We start from the raw sequence: 16,661 nt of genomic DNA, 5'->3' as shown, positions 1-16,661 counted from the left end.
TTTTTTTTTGGCAAGCGAGGAGGTGGACATGTTGATAATGAGTAACGCTCAAGATCACACTGTGTTTCTTCAGGAAGAATTTTATCCCACCTCCGTTCTGTCTTTGAGGCCATCAAAGTTTCAGCCTTGCTTGGACTATTTCCCATCCTTGTTTTGTTTGAACTAGTAACAACAAAGACAAGTATAGTTGTTTGATGGCAGCACGTCTACAAATAAATAACAACTAGCTAAGCTTTGGGAGAATCTCCACGCTGTTGAACATAGCTCCAAAGTCCCTGGGTTGACAGTTGGGACTTTTGAAGGCTATTGTGTGCAGGATGTTGAGCCAAGTCTCTGTGATCTGCTGGTGAAACAAGCTCCAGCATACCCTACCCTTTTTCCACTCGTACCTCTGAATTTTGTCATTGTGCTGTAGGCTGCATGCAGAGGGCACATTTCTGTGCCAGCAGTATTCTGAGCCCCATGCCCCTTCTCTTTCTCACAAGGAGGGATCTGTGGTGTAACAATTGAGTGTTAACCTTCAATATAAAACTCCTCAGCAAACTTGGTAGTAGCCCCTGGTGAGATACTTTAGCCCTACCCAGGTATCCTATAGCCAGGGCTTCTTTTCAGCTGGAACTCACCGGAAGTCAGTTTTGGTACTTCTCAGGTTGGGTGCCATTGCCATTCCGAGAGAACAAGGGTGGCGTTCATGGTGAGTTCTGGCACCTCTTTTTCTAGAAAAATAGTGCTGGTTTTCTCAATCAGGAGGGATACTGGCTCAATCAGGGCCACTCCTCGTATTGGGGCGGTCTATTCACCTACACTGTCTGAATATGTGGGCACATTCTCAATCAGCAGGGATACTGGCTCAATAAGGGCCACTCCTCGTATTGGGGTGGTCTATTCGCCCTACACTGCCTGAATATGTGGGCAGTCGAAAAGTGTTTCTGCCACAGATGATAATGGAGGTAGACCAGTGGCACCAATCCTTTCAGCCATATGGTCTTTGCTAACCTCCTGTCAGTCTTTCCTGCTGTACGTACCAAGGGGGCTCTAGACTGGGGAGAACAGATGGTGTGTTGCCTTTCCGCTTCTTCCACTTGTACCTTTGCACCGGGGCTTGGTTGGTCCTTTTCTCCAGATATAGCATTTTGTTAACAGTTCAATTCTGTCCTGCAGATTGAAGGTCCTTTTGTCCTCAAATATATCCGTTTCTTTCCTTATTTCTCTGAAACACTTGCATCAATTGCCAAGAACAGTGAGGTATAGGCATTCTCCATATTTGAGCAACTATCAGCCAGTGTGTAGACCAGGGTTAGCCAACATTAAGCCCTCCACATATTATTAGATTACAAAACCCATCATCTCTGACTGTTGGCAATGCTGGCTGGGGCTGATAAGAGTTGTAGTGGAGGGAGCCACACTGGCAAGCTGCAGTATAGATAGTTCTGAGCCAGTTGAACTATTTGTCTAACTTAAGTTTTGGCTAAAATGAACGTGGAACAGTGAAACAATGTCTACTCAATGCACTTTGGCAGTACTGTATTTATATTTGATTATGAATGAATGAACATGAAGCTCATTGAAGCATGATATTTAAATGCCTTGTGAGTGTTGATTCAGATTTAACAAGATTTTGTGGATTTCTCAGTTGGCGAGGAGGTGTGGATCCATGACATTTTTCAGGAGTCTGGGAAGTATTGTAACAATGGAATCCAACCCTTTCTCTCAGTATGGGCCGTATTTTTGAAAGCATACATTGTGTTGTGCATATCTTCAATACACCTTGGTTCATTTCTGATGGAAATGAGTTGCTCCAAGGTTTGGGTGCCTTAAAAAAATATATCCAGTTGATATCTGGTGAAATTGAACACTTGCACTGTATTCAGCACTTTCTGGAACTGTAGCACTGATTCTCTCACCTTGCTCAGTTGTAATTCTGGGGCACTGTTGGAACCATGTTCTTGCAAAAATGTTTGGGATACCTCCTAGTGATCAGGAGCTAGGCTTCTCCCATTCTTGAAATATATGGTTTATTGTCAGGATATTGGGCTAGTCAGAATAAGCTTTCACTTGTTTAATATGATTCACAATCCATCAAAGAACCAGGACCCCCAGGCTCATTCCAGCAGGCGCTACTAATTCAAGGAACTCGGTCAGCAGGGCAGGGACAGAATGTGGCAGGACTCAAACGTATGTGTGTCCGCACAAATAGATATGGGGAACATTGCGAAAAAATAGCAGCTTTTCCTTGCTTCTTCCAAAATCAGCTTGGGATGATAAGAATACAGTGGTACCTCGGGTTAAGTACTTAATTTGTTCCGGAGGTCTATTCTTAACCTGAAACTGTTCTTAACCTGAAGCACCACTTTAGCTAATGGGGCCTCCTGCTGCTGCTGTGCCGCTGCTGCACGATTTCTGTTCTCATCCTGAAGCAAAGTTCTTAACCCAAGGTAATATTTCTGGGTTAGCGGAGTATGTAACCTGAGGTACCACTGTGTAGTTGTTGAGTGGAGCTGTTGTCCCAATACCTTTGTCACTGCAGCTTACATGAACAGGACTTGATTAGATTGGGGTGGTGGTGATGTCATGCCTTTGTGGGTGCTCCAAGGGGAATGCAGCCCCCTGTCTGGGCAGAGGCACCACCAACCTGCACAGCTCCAACCTTACCACCACCGTTGCCCTGTTTAGGTAAACTGCAACAACAAAGTGTCGGACAGTGAGCCTACCCTGCCACTTCTGCTGCTCCAGGCCCTACACATCTGTGAATTGGTGAGAGCTTTCTCCCAGAAGACATTCAATCTATACAGATTTTGGCCGATTGGGGAGGAAGACTACTTGCTTCAGGATGCAGCCCCACACTGGAACTTTGGCTTGGTCCCTCCCTGCAAGGATCTGCTCCACAGTTTGCATTTGGTAGAACATTGTTCCAACTCAGTGATACTTCGGAAAAACTAAATGTTTAGTGGTGTGTATGATTTTCACAGTGTATGCTTCTTAATGTTATCTAGTTATTGCAGCAACAGCAACACCATCATAGGGACCATCTTTATATGAACCATTTAGTTAGTTATTATCAAGGCTGATTTAAACAACAGGTTATTTTATGTGATGTTGAGGCAGGTAGGAAATTTTATATAGCCCGTCATCTCCAGTTCATCTGCTGAAATGATAAAGATCTGACTCTGCGTTTCTAGAAATGTTGAAATGTTGCAGTATAGTTTCAGGACTAAGTAATGTAAACTTTGTGGCATTAGAACATGTATCAGCCCTTTCAATGGGAAACAAATCTGAGGCCATTTGTTACATATATATCCGGAAGAAATACTTCCTTCAGGCCTCAGGAGATCATTGATGCCGATCTTTAAAATTTCATTTCCCCTTTGTATAATCCCTAGAGGAATGTGTCTTCCACACTCGGGCTGCTGTTAAAAATATACTTGGGTAGATAATTGGATTATAATACTGTGGTTATGATTTGATGGATAGAAAATAGGGCGCAGCAGAAGGAGATAAACAACAACTTTGTAGAAAAAGAGGTGGGAAGTTGACAAAAATAAAAGACGAATTTGTGTTTTGACTGTACGTGTTGAAACTTAATAAAATGTAATTGCAAAACAATTACACTTAAAAGGTAGGAAGCTCCGCTGGACACAGTGGGACTTATTTCCAGGTAAACATTCATAGGATCACACAACATATGTACTTGCAGCTTGACACAGCCACTATTGTCCCACCTCTCTGCAAATCAGTCTTGTGCTACTGTACATGGTAATTTTACACAAGCATCTAATAACATATGACGCTGGGCTAATGGTGAGCTTTCGGTTGTTTTAATGTTGGAGGAAGATTTGCAACAGCAATTACATGGTAGTAGAAGAGGCTTGGTGTTTGTATATGGCGATAAGCCAAGTCTGTTGGCTTATCATGGTTTTTATTGGGAGCAAACATTGTGCTAATGTGTGTTGCCCAATCTGTCCTGCTTTGCTCCTCTCCTGGCGTGGGCAGGAGAAACCACATATGAAGCCGCAGTTAACACTGGCTTCCCATGACATCAGAACCTGAGATTGCGGTTTGTTTTCCCAGTGGATTGCTAGCTAGCCATAAACTAGGGTTTGTTGTTGGCTTGTGAATCCTGCCATGTTGGGTGAAACAGCCCATGATCCTCCGTTTGGATGTCCTAGGAAGCCATGCTCTCCCGCTTGTGCTGTGGGAGAAATGGAAGTAGGAGTCATGAGTTGCTGGGGGAGGGGTGCCACTGAAGACCTGGACCTCCAGCACTGATGTCACTGCTATGTTCTGGGCTGGGAGGGGAGCAGGGCAAGTGGATGGCAAGTTAAGGTGCACCAGTGGAAGTGCTGAATTGGCTTTTCTGATGTGCCAGAACTGTGTATCTTGCTGCTGACCTAACCAGCCCTCACATCATCCTGGTATGTTGTTGTGGCAGCACAGCTGGGAAGCCAGATCCACAGTGCTGCCCCTCCCTGTCAGCCACACCTGGCAGGAATGATGGGACAGCATGTACCAGCATGTAGATCATTCACAGTAAACTACTGCATACCTAGCTTGTCATTGTGGGAGAACTAGCTACAGTGATTTGCTTTTATAATTCTATCAGAATTGGTGGTAACATTTGTATAACTGGCTAATTTTGTTCCTAGCTAAACCAGTATTGCATCTGAAGATGAATATTAAGTAAACATTTAAAAAAAAAAATAGCGAGAAATAAATTGTATTTTTAGCAGACTATTTTCATTCATAGCAGCGTTTAAAAATGCTAATTGAAAGTAGCACGTGAGGCTTATGAATTTCTTTTAATTCATTTACCATGTGGGCTCTTTTGAACTTCATGCCCGCAGGAGACTTTAAACTTTATTTCCTTTGAAGACAAAAAGCTTTCCTGCTTAGTTTCAGCAGATTAGAGCTCTGAATTTCTTAAATTCTGGGGTTTATGCAGAGGAATTAATAGCCATGAATCTATAGGCCTTTTATGACGGTATTAAACTGGGGGAACGGGGTGGGGGGAGTGGAAATAGCAGGTTTACAAACATAGTAAGCAATTGCCTTCGAGCCATGGAAGGGATTTGATACTCAGCTTTCCTCCGAAGTGCAAATGACTGGCATGGGCGTACCCCGTCCCCTGATCTGGATTGGACCCACAGGGCGAGAAAAAAGTGTTACAGCCCACCTATGCCCCATGCCAGGTTCCCCTCCAGAACATCCCCGCAGCCCCTGCAATTTACATTTAGAAATTAACAGCTGTGTGGACGGCATCGGGTTCAATTTGACCCTTTGAGGTGATTTTTACAACCTCTGTGTGGCATTCTCCCCCTCAGCATTTCTAAAGTTTCGCTTCTGGCGAACTTATCTCTTCAACTATTTGTGATACGTGAAATAGATTTCTATTGCATTTGAACTGCCCCAGGGTCTTCACATATCCATCTTTTGACCTTTGGGTAGATGTCCCCCTTTCCACCTTGCAATACAATTTACATGGTGTCACACATGGTAGCAGACATTAGAGCTTATTTGCAAAAATGCAATGTTTTAAATAGTTGTTTTCACTGATATTGTCATTTTTTTATCCTTTCGTAAACCGCTTTGAGGATTTGTTTTGTTTTTGCAGTCAAGCGGTGTATAAATGTTATGGAACAAGCAATTCAGTTGCAAGAGAGTTGCAGTTATATGTATACCACTCTACTGTTGTAGTCCTGACTTCGATTTACATTGATAAACTGTGTGCAAAGTCTTCAGATTTACCTTGGTTTACAACCATAATCCGTACCTTGGTTTACAACCATAATCCGTTCCGGAGGTCTGTTTGTAAACCAAAACAGGTTGTAACCCAAGGTGCACTTTTGTCAATGGGGCCTCCCAAAATATTTTGTTTGTAAAAAAAAAAAAGGTTTGTAATCCAAAAAAAGGTTGCAAACTGGGACACACACTTCCAGGTTTGACGTGTTTGTAATCCAAAATGTATACAAACCAAGGCGTATGCAAACCAAGGTACCACTGTATTTATTTGTATTTTTTTTTATAATAATTTTTATTGGGTTTTCACAACAAAAAACATAGAAAGAATACAACACGACAAAAGAGAAAAACAAAACATGTACACAAAAAAGAAAGAACCTTACAAACTAAAAGACTTCCCCGTACCTCTCCTACTTTGCATCCTCGTTTTACAATTTTTTTTTTTAGCAACCCTTCAGTCCGTTTCTATATATCTCCTCCTTAAAATTTATTCCCTGCAATTTATAGTTTACAGCTGTAATTCTTTATATCTTACCCCTCGACATCTTATCAGTCCTTTATTTGACAACAGTTCTCGAGATACACTTTAAATTTTCTCCAGTCCTCCTCCACCGCCTCCTTCCTCTGGTCGCGGATTTTGCCAGTCATCTCTGCCAGTCCCATATATTCAATCACCTTCGTCTGCCATTCCTCCAGAGTAGGTAGTTCTTGCATCTTCCAATACTTTGCTAGTAAAATTCTTGCTGCTGTAGTAGCATACATAAAGAATGTCCTATCCTTCTTCGGTACCAATTGGCCCACCATACCCAAGAGAAAGGCCTCTGGTTTCTTAGGAAACGTCCACTTAAGGACTTTTTTAATTTCATTATAGATCATTTCCCAGTAGGCCTTAATCTTTGGGCAGGTCCACCAAAGGTGATAGAAGGTTCCTTCAGACTCTTTACATTTCCAACATTTATTCTCGGGCAAATGATAAATCTTAGCCAGCTTGATTGGGGTCATGTACCACCTATAGATCATCTTCATTATGTTTTCTTTCAAGGCAGAACATGCCGTAAATTTGGTACCGGTGGTCCATAACTGTTCCCAGTCAGCGAACATAATATCATGACCTACATCCTGTGCCCATTTAATCATAGCTGATTTTACCGTTTCATCCTGTACGTTCCATTTCAGCAGCAAATTGTACATTCTAGAAAGATTCTTAGTATTGGGTTCCAATAGTTCTGTTTCTAGCTTAGACCTTTCACTCTGGAATCCTATCTTCCTGTCTTGCTTAAATACTTCATTTATCTGATGATAGTGCAACCAATCTCGAACCTTAAACCTTAAACTGTATTTATTTGTAGGCTAATTGCTGCTGTGACAATATATGGGAGTATCTGAGAGTTACAAGGTATCTGGGAATTGTCAGACTGAGACAGTGGTACCTCGGGTTAAGAACTTAATTTGTTCTGGAGGTCTGTTCTTAACCTGAAACTGTTCTTAACCTAAAACACCACTTTAGCTAATGGGGCCTCCTGCTGCCACTGCGCCGCCTCTGCACGATTTCTGTTCTCATCCTGAAGCAAAGTTCTTAATCCGAGGTACTATTTCTGGGTTAGCGGAGTCTGTAATCTGAAGTGTATGTAACCTGAAGCGTCTGTAACCTGAGGTACCACTGTACTCCAAATGGATCTTGTCAATCGTTTAACACCTCTTGGGTGTTAAGGTTGGCACAGGGGGTCTTCACAGCCCTCAGAGGTTGGGAGAGGTGTGTGACGGTCTAGGAGAGGGCATTCTTTGTGGCAGCCCTTAAGTTGTGGATTACTGTTCACATTCATTCTATAGTTGGCACCTTCATTATATAGTACGTATGCTGAAGACCCTAGCTTTTGACACCTGAGATGCATATTTTAGGACCCACCCTATTCTTTTGACTATAAATTGCTTTTAACTGATTTTAAAGCTGCGTTTTTAAATGGTTGTATTCCGGCTTGGGACCTCGTGGTGAAGGATGGCTAGCAATTCAATATTATTATAATTATTACGTAGAAGTTACATTTTCACAAATCACTGTAGGCACAAACATTTAGTTGTGATCGGGATGCATGACAACGGTGGGCATTTTGTCGCTGAAAAGGACGAACCTGGTTTCCATGGGCATTTTAAAAGTTGTGGATGTGGTGTACAAGAATTAATGACTATGAAAGAAGAAAAAATCGAGCATGGTTTGTTTTTTAGGTTTGTGCGCACGGATGAATGATAAGACAATTCATCCATTCCACCACCCTCTTTTCACTAATGCTGGGTTTCATTTCTTAGATTATTAAAAAAATTCAGGTAGCACAAAGCAATCATGCACATAAATGGTACCAAAGCTATTTAAAATAAAACGACAATTCATCACCATTAAACAAGCAATCTTATACCCCTAACAGTGTAGGAAAAGCTCCAGAGGAACTTTATTTTAAGGGATACCTTCAGTTTCAGGAATTGTGTTCTGTGTTCTTAATCTCGAAACAGCCTCATGCTCTGGTCCAATGACTAGGACAGCTCTGGTCTTCAGATATCTCTTTCATTTTTGGAATGTTGACCTGCCTTCAGTGCAGGGGCAAAAGAATTCCAATGAACTGCTGAAAAGATAAGGAAAGATCTTGTCACTTAGTTATCTTTTTGGAGAAAGTATATGGCACTAGTAAGTGATTGATGCAGTCAGTGTTAGCACTGGGCTTCAAAGCCACTGGGTTTTGATGACTGGTCTGCTAGATGGAAAAGGTAAGGTGCCTTAAAGAATTCCTTTGGGCAGAAATCTTCTTTCACAGCATCATCATCATTATCCAAGGAAGGTGCAGCTAAAGTATTTGAAGTCCACATGTTTGTTGTAGAGATTTGGAATATTTTATTCAACCAAATCATTGGGGTACGAAGATGCCAGAATTGTGATAAAACTCTTTTTTAAAAAATTGCACCACAAATCTAAGCACACTTACTTTGAAATAGGTGGAATATTTAATCTGGTTTGGAACTCTGGGATTTTAACACTTTGTCTCCTGCTTCAATTCTGGTCTGGATCGGTACCTTCACACTAGCAGCTTGCATTGGGAAAGAAATCTCCAACTTGATAAAATGGGAGCTTTTGACTTTTTTTTTTAACTTATCTGTCCACAGAGTCATCCAGTGAAACTTTTCTGAGTTATGACATGTTTGTTATATACCAAGGATTGGTAAAAGTTGATAAAGGGGACTTGGTTGCCCACTCAGGTCTGGCTGTCTGAATCTGTGGTGTGTATAGTGAGGTTTGAGTACTACTTTCCTGATGTTTGGATAAGTGAATTTTCGAATAGCAAGCATTCAGATAGTGAAACCTGTGTGCATACACTTTACTCTTGCTCTTCTTGGCTGATTAAGGCAAATGGGAGAGATCTGGTTGAGTGGGAACAGAAAGGGATAAATCGATCTTTGGAAGAAGAAGTAATGCCTTAGTTACATCTAGATGGAAGGAGTTGGCAAATGCCTTGGTCACATCTAGATTGATTTATTGCAATGCACTCTGTATGGGATTATTTTGAAGTTTCTTTGGAAGCTGCAGTAGGTCCAGAATGTAGCAGTGAAAATGGTTGTGGGTGCTTGCCTACAGGAGCATACAACATTTGGCCTTCAAGGGCTGTACTGGTTACCAAATTCTTTCCAGGCACAATTCAGACCCAGAAATGGCTTAGGCCTACATACTTTAGGGCTGAGATAGACTCCTGCCTGAAGCCCTGACCTGGAGAGACAGTGTAAACAATACAGAGCTAAAACAAAAAAAAAATCCTTCCAGTAGCACCTTACAGAGCTAGATGGACCCAATGGTCTGCCCAGTAGAAGGCAACTTCCTATGTTCCTATTCTGTATGATAATATACACTGTGAACAGGGCTGGCCCACACATGAGGCAAGATGAGACGACTGCCTCAGGTAGCAGGATTCACCAGGGCAGCAGATCCTGAGCTCAATCTTTCTTCCTCCCTTGTTTCTGATGCAGATCTTCCCTTACCCCTTCTTCTCTGGTGGGGAAGAGAGCGCCATTTTGGGGTCTGTCTCAGGTGCCAAAATATCTTGGGCTGGCCCTGACTGTGAAAATATACTAACAATAAAGCACAGGAACAGGAAAACCCTCCTTTTTCAATGGTTTCCCCCTCATAACTCCACAGTGCAACTTTAACCATGCTTAGAGAAATAAATCCTATTGAATTCGGCAGGGTGTATTCCCAAGTAAGTGAGGCGAGAACTTCAGCCTTACTTTATTCATAGATACATGTTGTGGATGGTTTCAAAACAACCTTTGATTTAATTGCTTTATTGTGTATATGAAACATACTGGTAATTTCCTACAGATATCCCTCATGCCCCGTCATTAGCCCGAAAGAAGCAGCTGTCAAAATAAATCAGTGAAAATTAGCTCATTAGTATAACTTTTTTTTTTTTGCAGCCTTCAGCTGATTCCTGCCCTGCCATTTTTTTAAAGGGCTTATTAGGAAGTAAATATTGCCTGTGAAATAAGTGTCAATAATTATTTGCCTTCTTCTTATGAGCCCAATTTCCCCCTCTCAGTGCTGAGGCTGTTGTCCACCAGGTTACACTTGCAGTTACAAGTGTTCTTTGGAGTTCTGTGGATTTTGAAAGCTTGGTCTGTGCATTTGGTTGCTGTTTAAACGTAACTTAAAAGGCAAAATGATAATGCTTAATACCGCTTTCAGCATGAGGGGAAGCAGATCAAAGGGGAAAGGGAGGCTGTAGGCCCACAAGGACTCTCAGCATTAATTAAAATCCCCAGTGGAATGACCCAAGCAAGCAAAAACATTGTGGGGGGCGAAATCCCCCCATTGACCCCCTACCATGACTCTGACAATCAACATGGCAGGGAGGAGGTTCATAGCTTTCCAAATGTCACATACCAATTGGATTTGCCTTAGCTGGCACTCTTGTCTCATGGTAGGAGCAAGCACTGGGCCAAATTCTCATGATTATATTATTTGAAGGCTCAGGGCAGGCACTGATGCTATACAAAGAGGGAACCAAACGGTTAAAAGACTAATTGCTCTTTAGTGATCATAGAGGTTAAGAATGAGCCCTTAATTATGTAGGAATTCTTTATTCTCCTTTGAACTCATCTCAGTCTTATAGGGCTAAACTATAGATGGCATGGCATTAGATCCCTATGTGAAGGTATCCTAGATACATATATAATACATACTGTATATAAACAAGGGACCTAAGCTACCTCAGAGGTTGGTTCAAAATATGAGAAAATGTTATTAATTATATTCTCAACTACCAAGGACAGATCGAGAAGGTCATCAGTTTTTGTGGTAGGGAAAATGATTTTTATCATAATGTCAATTTTTGTATTAATTTTATTTGCATTTATGAAAAGATTTCTGTGGTGTCTTTCGTGTGCAGCAACAAGGCAGTGTACAGAAAATAGATTAATTATGGATTATAATTACAATGTAGATATATATCTGCACTATCTAGGTTAGTTGTACTGTACTGAAGTTTTGAGTATATCATAGGCATAAATGGCTGTGGTTGCTAAATTACATTTTGACTGCAATTTATTGCTTACTAGTTCACAGGTGAAACATGTATTTAAGCCCGTTTGTGACAAAAAACGTTTAAACTATTGATTACTAGCCTTCATTTCTCACCTCAAAGGACCCTTTCCAGCTTAACAGAATACTTTTTTTTTGTAGGTGACTACTAAGTGAATAGAAAGCATAAAATCACCCATGTGCCAGGCTGTTTTGCTTTTGTGCAATCATAGTTTGAGGCTGCAGCATTCATGGAATAAGCCAGCAGAGAAGATTACGTTTGGAAAGACTCATGCTATAATTAAGTGAATTATAGTAGGTCTGCTGATGAATTGTGCAAGCGGGCATTGCTACAACACCAACTGTGTGGAGATATGAATGGCTGGGTTTTTTATTTTTTATTTTTTGGGTAATGTTAGAATGACTGTAAGGGTTACTATTATTCCATTAAGCTTTAGTAATTAATCCTGCTGCTTTTCACTTTGAAAAAACGGCAATGTTATTCTTAAACGGAATTGTGCGACACATATATTGTAGGGCAGCGTGCTTCCTAAAATCGCAATGCATACACAATACCTGTGCTATATTAAATGAGTAAATGCGGTGTTTTGTTTGCTTGTTTCACGTACGCACCATTTACTTTGTAATTTTCTTTCTTGCTTGCTTTGTTAACAGCTCAGGTTTGTTTGTTTTTTTAACTAGCCCTAAGATTCTCTCATTTGCAAGGCAGAATTCAATCAAAGGGCCAGAGATTCCAGCATGCATTTATACATTCCTTCGGGGCATTTTTTGCAAGGGAGGTTGTTGTGCTTTTAAAGGTACTTGATAAGAGACCTGCCCCACCAACCCCAGACCTGCACCACCAACCACCATCATGCATTAGTCTAGAAGGTATTTGGGTGTACATGTTCCTGTACCACCCGGTACCACCATTTATCCAAGCGAAATATCTGACCATTTGTAGGATACATTATAAATCAGGATGTCACTACCAGACAATCAGATTTGAACATTCCTCACGTAAAGCCGTTTGCCTACGGTATACACCAAAGGAGTGCATCACTTAGCTGTGTTTATGAGCGGTGATATGCCTGGTTTTTCTGTCGGAGCTTAGATAATCTGTTGTCTGTTTATCTCATTGTGAGTTCAAGGATTTACTGGCATTGCCTGTTTCTCATGAGTTACTTTCCGATGAGTTGTAATTGGAAATAAGTGATTTTTTAACACTTGGTTAATAAGGCGAGACAAGATTTTGTTTGGTCCGACAGACGATGAGAGAGGTTATTTTTTGCTGCTGCTTTTTGCCCTTTGAACTGTCATCCTTTCTGAAACTTCATGAAACACGACTTGATTGAATGTGTTTATAGCGAACAGCTATCCAGTTACCTGTCATTTTCACTGCCTTGTTAATTTAGAACAGGGGTCTGCAACCTTTAAGACAAAAAGAGCCACTTGGACCCGTTTCCGAAGGAAAAAAAAACTGGGAGCCGCAAAACCATTGCAACATTTAAAACAAATATATCTCTGGAGCCGCGATCTGACAGCGGGCGGGAAGGTGACGTCGGGACGGTGCGTGACTAACGCACGCACCGCCCCCATGCGACGTCACAGCCAGTACAGCGCCCGCCACAGTGGGAATGTTGGGGCGCACAATGCGCCTCCTCCCCTCGCTAGTATCCGCCCCGGAGCCGCGGCAAAGGTGTAAAAGAGCCACATGTGGCTCCGGAGCCGCAGGTTGCAGACCCCTGATTTAGAACAAATCTCTCCTACAACAGCATTGCTTACCCACCTTGTGATATTACTAAAGTATTTTCCTGCTGTCTTAGCAATAATCCAGCACACAAAACCCTTCTCAAAAAACGAATTACAGTGGTACCTCGGGTTACATACGCTTCAGGTTACATACGCTTCAGGTTACATATGCTTCAGGTTACAGACTCCATTAACCCAGAAATAGTACCTCAGGTTAAGAACTTTGCTTCAGGATGAGAACAGAAATCGTGCTCCGGCGGCGCAGCGGCAGCTGGAGGTCCCATTAGCTAAAGTGGTTCTTCAGGTTAAGAACAGTTTCAGGTTAAGAACGGACCTCCGGAACGAATTAAGTACTTAACCTGAGGTACCACTGTACATCTTTTAGATTTGCATCAGTGTTCTGCCCATTCCTGTTGCCAAATTTGACATCTTATTTCCTTTCATTATGTTACTAATAGATTTTTAAAAAAGAAACAATGCATTTCTAAAAATGGAAAGATTTCCATGGAAAAATATTTGTTTGAATTTTTTTCTACACATCACTGGATAGAACGATTTTCCATGTTTTTATACCATATAATGACATTTTCATAACAGATAAATGGAATAGTGGTATTTTGAAATACACTGGTTGAAGGCTTCTACTGTACCTGGATAAATGCATGTGAAGAGTTAAAAATTACCAATGCTGGACTGTGCATTCCTATAGCAGCTTTACAACCATCTGTATGGACAGAGTTCAGACGAAGGAATGGCTCTCCAGCCACAGAAAACCATTCCCAACGTCACTGGTAGATAGATTCCTAGATCTCATCTCTCTGCAAGAGGATCTAAAGGCATGGTCCAAACACATCTCATGAATGTGACACTATATTTTAAAGTAGAAGTATGTGGATTATTTGTGACAAATGGGTTCAACGCTTGCTGAAATGTTAGCTTTGTCGCAGTGCTTTTTGGCTTCTCAACACAGCAGTAATGGGCATCATTATTAAAAAAATATGAGCAGGTAGATAACTTCTGGTTTGGTGTTTACATGGTTTGACTTGTGGCTGTCTTGTGTGAAATCACATTGGTCTGCTACTAAAAGCAGAATTCAGCCTTTTTATGTGTGGCGGGGCATTCTCTAAGACTGTGTTTGAAGATAGCCATATTGTCTACAGTCATGCCTCATGTTACGTCCACGGTTACTTCCAGGTTTCGCTGCTCACGCATGCGCAGATGTGCAAAAGGACATCACGTGCATGCGCAGAAGCGGCGAATCGCAACCCACGCGTGCCCAGACGCGCTGCTGCGGGTTGCGTTCTTTTCATATTGCGGACGGGCCTCCGGAACGGATCCCGTTCACAACCAGAGGTACCACTGTACTTGCTGTTTGATACAAAAGTAAGGACACAAGCTGCATTGCTTGCTTTCAGGGTGTGAAAGTGGACAGTTTCGTTGTGGAAATGGACGCTGTATCCCCGCCGACTGGAGATGTGATGGAGCAAGGGACTGTTCGGATGACTCCGATGAAGCTGGCTGCCGTAAGTGAAATTAAGCTCATTCAAAATGTGTGTACCCATGCCCTGTGCTAAAAAATAAAATAAAATCTAGCCGTTGCTATTAGCGTAATGGCCACTAGCTTAGATGATTTAGAAAAAGAAGATGAATTAATGCAGGATAGATCTACAAGTAGCTGTTAAGCCACAATAATTAAATGATTTTTTTTCCTGCCCAGAGACTGTTGTTGTTGTGTTCTGCTTGTGTATAGACAGGTCTAGTCAGGCTACTCATCTTCAGAAGCAGAATGGTGGACCAGGTAGACCTTTGGTCTGACCCAGCAAGGCTGTTCTTTAGTTTTGTGTGGAAGGCACTTTAACCACCCCTACCCTTGTAGCCTCTCAGACTTTCCACCTTCTTCCAGCATGTGGCATAGTGAGCATTGCCGCACTTCTGCAATTATGCTGAGAATTGCAAGGAAGCAGAGAGTGCTTACTGAATGGCTGGAGACTATGGAGGACCTCAGCACAATGTTTGTAGAGGAGCTGCATAGAAAAAGGAAATGTAGAACCTTATTTGGATTGGTGGCTGGTTGTGGAGTGTGTCAGATGGACCCTACAATTGCCCCATGATATCATCATACAGCTTTATAGATTTTATTTAAGTGATTTTATTTAGCTTGTGGACTGAAGCTGGTGGCTTGACATGGCTCCAGTTGGACTGAGATAAGGGGGAAATACTACTAATTCAAGGCGTAAAACTGTAAATGGAATTTGTCATGTTAGAGTACTGGTTGATAAGTGCTTCTATATAAAAGTCAACACCCACATGGGAGCACCCTCCTCCCCCCCCTCTCTTATTTTAGAGAACTGGGGTACTGAGGGAGGAAAAGGAGCCCTTGTTTCCTTAACCCTAGTGGGATGACAGATAAAAGCTATGTAATGGAATAGCCATAACTCCCATTTGTAAGAGGTAGCTGTGGATTGGACGGCAGAGCTGTTGGGAGAGGGAGGAGAGAGAGCTTCATCTGAGATGCAGAGATGTGAGTCTTCTGTTTATCGGCAGAACTTAGAAGTTTCGAGCTAAGACTTTATCCAAATAAATGTAACCATGTTTACCCTCCAGTCAGTAGAGTTATCTGATCTTATAATGGATATCTAGGTCTTATTGTGAGGTCTGTTGACTGGTTGAATCAACTGAGTGATTAAGACTATTATATATGTTTCCTTCTGGGTCTGTTTTGCTTTGGCTTTCTCTTACAGTCTCCCATGTCTCTTGGATTATGACACATTGCCAGCAATGAGGGCTAGGTGGTAACATGAAGTGTTAATTGAGAAGAGGTGCAATATGAAGTCAGTTAAAGTCAGAATAAGACAGGCATAGTGAATGCGGAGGTATTTAAGGTTTAAGAAGAGAAGGAAGTTGCTTTCCATCCCTTCATGGTATGTTTAGGGAATTGGTATTCGTAGGACTCTCTGGAACTGGGTATTCCAGGACTCTGGGACACACGTCTGTTGACTATGATGTCTGCTCCCTCATGCACCTGTTTGACTTGCGTATGTTGACATTGACAGCGTGGCTGTATTTCCTTATTAGAGATCACCGCTGGTTTATAAGCTAAACGGAGGATAAAACTGGAGAACTTTGTCAGAGGCAAATTAAAGTTTTTGTCTCCATTACTGTGACATCGGAAAGGTGTCTTCCAGTCTAACCCAGCCAAATGGCATGACAAAGCTAGCATATTGTTAAGACTTGAAGCCATTTTAGTAGCTAAATCTCTTTTATTTACCTAACATCCAAGCTGGTGGTTTCAAACATTATTTGCTTACCCTCACTAGCACATCCCACCTGTGAAGGAAATCAGTTTCAGTGCCACAGCGATGGAGAGTGCATTCCTCTGCCATGGGTATGCGATGATGAAGAAGACTGTGAAGATGGCTCTGATGAACGTCAACAATGTCGTAAGTTATGAACTAGCAGCGACTCCTATAGCTCAGTTGTACAGCACGAATATTTTGTATACAGAAGGTTCCAGGTTCAGTCCCCGTTTTCTCCAGGTACAGCTGGGAAAGACTCCAGTCTGAACCTTGGAGAGCTCCTGCCAATCAGAGTAGACAATAGTGAATTAGATGGACTAGTG

The 16,661-nt window shown here is 41.8% G+C and overlaps 1 protein-coding gene across 2 annotated transcripts in view; it reads left to right on the top strand.

The window, feature by feature from the left end:
• LRP2 (LDL receptor related protein 2) overlaps positions 1 to 16,661 on the top strand; it is a 141,334-nt gene that overhangs the window by 16,950 nt on the left and 107,723 nt on the right. For both annotated transcript variants that reach the window (XM_081924070.1, XM_081924071.1), the window contains exons 2-3: positions 14,458 to 14,565; positions 16,360 to 16,482. In XM_081924070.1, the coding sequence (XP_081780196.1) occupies positions 14,458 to 14,565; positions 16,360 to 16,482 (231 nt within the window). The remainder of the gene's footprint in view (positions 1 to 14,457; positions 14,566 to 16,359; positions 16,483 to 16,661) is intronic.

The sequence above is a fragment of the Podarcis melisellensis genome, assembly GCF_964234715.1.
Source record: "Podarcis melisellensis genome assembly, chromosome: 1".
NCBI lineage: Eukaryota > Metazoa > Chordata > Lepidosauria > Squamata > Lacertidae > Podarcis > Podarcis melisellensis.
This window is presented reverse-complemented; position numbering and strand designations above follow the sequence as displayed.